Genomic DNA, 6,454 nt, shown 5'->3' with positions numbered 1-6,454 from the left:
CTTGCCATAAAAGTGTGTGTTTTAACCCAGAACATTTCAGCCATCGACTTGACACAGCTATGTGACTGTGGGGTCTGTGAACTATAGACTGGGAGGCAAGCGAGCAACTGGTCTTCAGGGGGCTTCCCTCTGAATGTCCCACCAACACTGTGAGCTTACACCCTTTCACACAACATCAGTCCAAGCAGGGGATGGAGTCTAGTTCTCGGGACATAAGGGTTACAATTAAAACTTACATTTTAGGTTGTTGCTAGACCTAGGGCGAATTCGTCCTAAAGATCCAGGCAGCAAAATGATATCTTCCACATTAGTCAGATAGTTGCTTAAAAATTCAGTTCTTTCACAAGTAGTGTCTTCCATCCCTGCAGAAGGAAAGTGCAAAATTAATCCAGCTTGAAAATAAATATGTTTTCCAAAACAGCCTATATATTCTTTTCTGTTGGATGACTAATCTTATTCTTGTTCTTTCCAGTTATCTAATTCCAACATCAGACACTGGTAGGAGCCAAACTAAGGGTGATTTTAGCACTTGCCTACACAAGAGAAATACCAGTCTCAACGTCACAGAAACAGTCACCCCATATACCATGTGCACACTGACACATCTCCAAACCAAGCACATGGAAAAGTAAAAGTCTGTTTCTAGTGTAGTGTGCTACTTTGGGATTTTTTTTTTTTTTAAACAAACGATTTTAAAAGAAGTTGCACACAAAAGGTATTGTCTGTTGGTGGTTGGTGGTCTGTTGCTCTAAGGCAGCCACAGATAAACAAGTCTCTCCTACAGCTGTTTGTGGTGGGGAGGAATGTATTGCCAGTCACAGGTGGTTCTCAGCACCAAACTGCCTCCCCTGGAAATCCTTCCTGCCCCTTATCCTTCCCTCCCCACAGCCAGAAATGAGGCATATTCCATTTTATTGCTAATGTAGCAGTTCTTGTGAGACTTTTATAAACAAAGATCTAAATGGACCTTAGGTAGCATCGCTAAAAAGTTATGCTGAAACAGGTTTATTTCAAACACGGTCACATTTTTCTTTAATAAAACTTTGTCTTTTTCTCTTTGCTAGTATTTACTATTTCTTCTATTGTAAAATTTCTTCTGATGTCCAAAAGAATGAGACCTTCCAAATAATATCTCTGCTTTTGGGTGACTCTCCATCTGTCCCTGAACTAACTTTTTACCATTTTCCTTCTTCCTCAGTTATTTTGATGACATTATCCACCCAAGCTGGACACAGTCCCTTACAGATAGTCCAGTCTTTCTCTTAGGAGGATAACTTGACCCACTAATTGCCATGGAAATGTCTCGCTCTAAAGTCCTACTCCTCTCCTCATGAAAAAGAGAACAGTACTACTAAATTGCTTGCTTCCATAAAAACTGCCAAAAAGATTACTCTAGGCGTATTATAGCCTTCCAATACATGGAAGGAGAGCTGCACTTGGAGGAGATATCAAAAATACTAAGCTTTGAAAAACTTTTAATTGGAGATGTAAATACCTAGATCACTGTTATGAAAGAGAAATGTTCTCCAATGACAATTAGCAGGCAAGTTGAGTGACCAGTCTACACTGACTGGCTGTGTTTGGGGATTTAAACTAGCAGAAAAAATCAGCACAAAAATATCTTAAAAGGAACTTTCATTTAAGCCACTTATTATATGTACAGCTACGTTGCTCAAGCATTTATTTACTGATAAAGAATATTTTATTGTACCGTGATCGCCAACAAAGATGACATTGACACATCGATGTAGTTTCAACTGTTTCAGACCATCCATTAGTTGTCCTACTGTCTTGTCAATCTCTCTCAGGGGATTCACCATCATCTGTATAAATATGCAGAAAGGAAAAAAGTTAATTCTGTCATTGCAATGTTCTCCTTTCTTCTACAACGGAGGTCCTTTGACAAAACTCTGATAGGATAACCATCCAGGTCAAGAGGCAAAGCCTTGGCTGAGCTGTTACACCTACAATTATCCTACTATTTCCTTTCCTACATCCACATTGTGATTTCATCATGAGAAAGCCCTGCTGAGATGCTGACACAAGACAGCAAAAGATCTTTATGGCTGATCCTAGGCCTCCCAGGGACACGTGTACATTTGGTAAAATGAAGTATATATATTAGAAAAATGCTTATGACTTTGGGGTTCAGTTTGTTTCTTATAGATACATAGCAGTACTTTTAAAAGGCTATTTTATGTGACTGATTTAGTCAAGACACAAACATGAAACGAATCTTTGGACTTGGGACTCATATGCCAAGTCGCTTAATGAAATTCACTTCAAAGGACATCTGATACTAGGATGAAAACATGCAAGTCACTTGAGTAGCACATGGGGCTCAGAGGGAGTGTTCTTCAGCTTCAAAGCCAAGAGTTCCCAACATCTCAAATCAAAGTTCTGGCAAAATTGTCAGCAGGCCCCAGAAGACATGGATACAGTACTGTGATTTCTTCATTTAAGTTTTCTTTTCATTGAGAAACAAAAACAGAAAATACCAAGACATGTTCACAGGATTATGTTTTCAGCTGTAAGAAAATGAAACTTTTTTACCGGATGGCACAGAGAAGGGAAACATTTTAAAGTAAGATTTTAGGCAGAGGACTCTGATTTTGCTTTGTTTTTGAGAAGAAAACATTTCTTGTCACGATATGCCAACTTCCTCCTTGCTTGTCTGTTTGATTTGGCAGGTCCAAGTACCCACAACAAAACATCCTCTCAGTGACAAACAGAATGCTACCAAATTTTGGATGAGAAAAAACTAGATTTTGGCAGAATTTTCTGAGAAGAAAAAATAAACACCACGTTAGTGTGACCCAGAAAGAGGCGGTTCAGAAATTTTCCCTCTGCCCAAGTCATTAAGGGATGCATGTTAAATGAGTCTGATAGGTTATGAGACAGGAAATGCCATCTCCCATGTGGCACTATAAACACACAAAGAAGTGGCTCATGAGAGATGGAATCACGGTGAGGAACAGGAGGAAGAGTTTCTGCAACATATGGAAGTTGTTCAGGCAAAAGGTGAAATTTTGAAATATTTTGATTCAGGAAAGCTTAAGCGGTCAGTTTAGTTAAAACTTTCAAACATTTCAAATTTAGATAAAAAGAATGTTGTCCACTCTTAAATACAAAGAATTTCTTCAACAAATGGGAATTCCATTTTTATGAAACTCTATTTGTATAGCATCAATCATATTAGGACACACAACTTTTACTCAAAATCCAAATCTTATTCAAGGCAGATGGAAATCCAGATGGATTTCCCATTAATGTTTATTTTTGTCAGCAGGCCTGAGGTGTCTTTTAAACAGTAATAATTAAAAAAAAAAAAAAAAAGAAACAACAATACTTCCAGAGATTTCAAGGATTTCAAGTGATGGTAATTTTATTTAGCTATCCTCTTCACCAATTTAATCCATAAATCTGCAAAGACATTTCTGAAAAATGTACAAAAATAAATATAAATGAAAAATCATGTTTTTAAAAGAAACAAAAAACTCACACAGAAAACCATGAAAAAAAAAACCCTTCAACTTTGCACTTTTCACTACTTGACTCTCTTCAAAGCAGCTCTTAGAAAGGCCCTCACCAATATTTCTTCATTTCATTGTATTCTGTCTCTCTTCAATTTTTAAATTCAAGTATCCTTTATTGTTCTATACAATGCTCAAGTTTTTCCCCAAATGGTCTTTGCAGCCTGAGGCGGCTGGCTGTAGGTGGCATATTCAGGCAAGGATTTTTCGCGTGGACATGCTGCTCTTACAGCTCATGTTCTTTCCCAGATACAACTTCCAAAGGGTTATAGGTAAACAAATAAAATGCTTGCACATACCTTTCTTCACCTAATACGTTGATATCAAGACTTTAGAATGCTGTACAGAAACATTTTCTCTTTCAAGATATGTGGATCCCTAAGACGGTGTTACAATAAAGAGTTGGTACTATTGTGAAAACATTGGGTATGGGATCTGAGACATACAGACCACACCTGGATTCTCTCATGAGTTTTCCCTTAGAAGAAGCTTGATTAGAAAGAAGAATTTCAATTTACCCCCCTCTTTTTTTTTAAATTGGTAGGATCCAGCTTGTACTATATTCCATTGCTCTCAAACACCACCAAAAGATTAACTTGCAGATATGATGGAAGCTATTGTGTAATATTAGGATTTTTTTTCTGAAATAATAGTGATAAATTTTCACAGTTGACTTATCAGGAAGAGTTCTTTAGGGATAAATTTGGATGACCTTTTCATCCAGAGAAAGAAAGGGGGGAAAAAAAAAAGAGTCACATATGCTCACATCAGTAGCAACGTTATAAGCTATCTACTATACTTCATGCCAGGAAGGTATGATTTGGAAGGGCAAATTAACGAGTAATAGCAATGTCATCCATAGCAGTTATCAGTTCTCCTCTCAGGTAAATCTATGTTAAAAGTTCTCTGGAAAAATCCTGTTTTCTTATACCCGATAATTTTTTCCATGTCCCTGTCTGCCATGTCTTTACACTTGAAAAACTGGCCTCAAAATAACTGTTAGAAGTTGAATCATGCAATAAGTCAAAAAAACCTCCCACAAAAAACGCTATTGAGAAGAGTGTTTATAGCCTCTTGTAGTATACAGTGGAGTGTCAAGGCTTTTTTTTAAAGCCTAAAGGAGAAATATTTACGTTGTTTATTTGAAGAACTATTGAATTACTTAGTTACATTTCTAAAACAAAAATAATACTAAAATGGTCTGTAACCCCTCCAGTGTGTGTGTTAATGCCAGGCGGAGAAAGACGGCACTCTAAGGAATACCCTTTACCTCCATTTGCACCTTTTCTTAATAAAGCAATTTCTATTTGACCTTTTTCTTGTGAAAACAGACTTACTTATGAACCACTTCGATTGCAAATATAGCATTCAGAAATCATGTAATGAAGAATGCTCTACCCTCCAAAGTCTGGCTTTAAAATATATTTTTTAAAATAACTTTTTAAAGGTCTCTCCCTTTTAGATTTTATGAGTCACATTTTCAGGACTTTTCCACAACCAGGATGACTAGACACAGGATTTCAAATAATCACCAGGCTCCCAAGAGCTGGGTAGTTAAGGAGGCTACAACATATTGCAGAATTTGTAATAGCTCAGAAGGGTTAGCAACAATGGTAGTGTCTACCCAGGGATTTATCTGACATTGCCTCCAGCTGATGGCTGGATTTAGAAATAATGAAGACATTATAAAGATGACTTTCCCTAGCGCAGACAGAGTCTGAAACAAGAAAAACATAGCTCCCAGAAGACTTGGTCTGGTTTGGCTGCTTCCCTTTGGGTCCTTCAGTACATTTCTAGAAGTTTTGTCTGCAAAATCCCAAGCTGAAGCAGGGAGTGAACTCTCAAGTTGAAAAAAATAATGCTAGAGTAGTGCCTAAAAAGTGGCACTTCCATCATAAAATTTTGGAACATATGTAAACTTACTTTCTTCCGACGAGCTTCCGCAGCATATTGATCCACTCTATGTACTTTCCTTCTTCTTGTCTTTGGAGCTGCAACTGGTCTTTCCTGTCTCCTCTTAGGAGGAAGCTTTCTCTTAGGTCTCTTAGGCGGAGTAAGAGGGGAGCCATAACTACTCTCCTGTACTGGCGGGGAGAGATGTCTGGACTCAGAAAAAAAGCCTGTCTCAACTCACATCAGATAGTAAAACTACCTGTGCCAGCTAATTCTGAAGCATAAATACTGTGGCTTTTTCAAAAATTTAGGCATTTGGACAATTTAGGATCTTTCTTTAAGGAGGAATCCACCAAATTGTACTGAAAGCAGAACAGCAGTTACAAGAGCGGACAGCATAAAAGCAAATGAAATTGGTGTTTCAGAAGATAGGTGGGGCTTCTGGTTTTGAAAATAAATCATTATGTGGGCTTTTTAATTGATCAAATATAAATCCATTAAAATTATCAAAATTTAAGTAAATTTAATTTCAATTTAAGTAGAATTCATTGCATAAAATTTAATGAGTGTCTGGGGTAGAGTGCTGGTGGAAATGCAACATCTCATGTGGATGATGGTTCAGGTATGAGTACTAGAGCCTGTCCAGCCCAAATGGCTTTCTGCAAGGTTTCCCACACACATTTTTTGGCTGAGAATCCGTGACACCAGGTACCCTCATCAGTATCATTAGCAGGTACCCACCATTGTGTGACCATTAGTCACGCACCCCACTGAAATCACCAGAACCCCACTAGCCAGTGTTTGGGGACTGCAGGACAAAGCTACGAAGGTGAGATGTAGTTAGCATGGAGCTTGCATCCTTCAAATCAGCTAGGCGGGGCATATTAGTGGCAGTGCATCCGGAAGATGCCTGCCTTATTACCAGCTTTATGGGCAATTTGAGAAATTAATTTCCTAGCACTTTCAGTGTGGCATCTTACTGGGTAATGTTGTTATTTATAAATGCACCAATACCTGGGATAGACTTA

General features: G+C 37.9%; 1 protein-coding gene across 1 annotated transcript in view; it reads right to left on the bottom strand.

The window, feature by feature from the left end:
- Positions 1-236: 236 nt before the first annotated feature.
- The window catches only part of LOC104616608 (ectonucleotide pyrophosphatase/phosphodiesterase family member 2-like), a gene marked incomplete at its 3' end in the record, with an annotated part of 37,201 nt that continues 30,983 nt past the window's right edge, over positions 237-6,454 (bottom strand). The window contains exons 12-13 of the mRNA XM_010281666.1: positions 1,712-1,823; positions 237-362 (exon numbers count right to left, since the gene is read on the bottom strand). Coding sequence (XP_010279968.1) covers positions 237-362; positions 1,712-1,823 — 238 coding nt within the window. The remainder of the gene's footprint in view (positions 363-1,711; positions 1,824-6,454) is intronic.

Source organism: Phaethon lepturus, unplaced genomic scaffold (genome assembly GCF_000687285.1).
Source record: "Phaethon lepturus isolate BGI_N335 unplaced genomic scaffold, ASM68728v1 scaffold38262, whole genome shotgun sequence".
Taxonomy (NCBI): Eukaryota; Metazoa; Chordata; class Aves; order Phaethontiformes; family Phaethontidae; genus Phaethon; species Phaethon lepturus.
The sequence above is the reverse complement of the archived record's forward strand: the minus strand, read 5'-3'. Positions and strand labels throughout refer to the sequence as shown.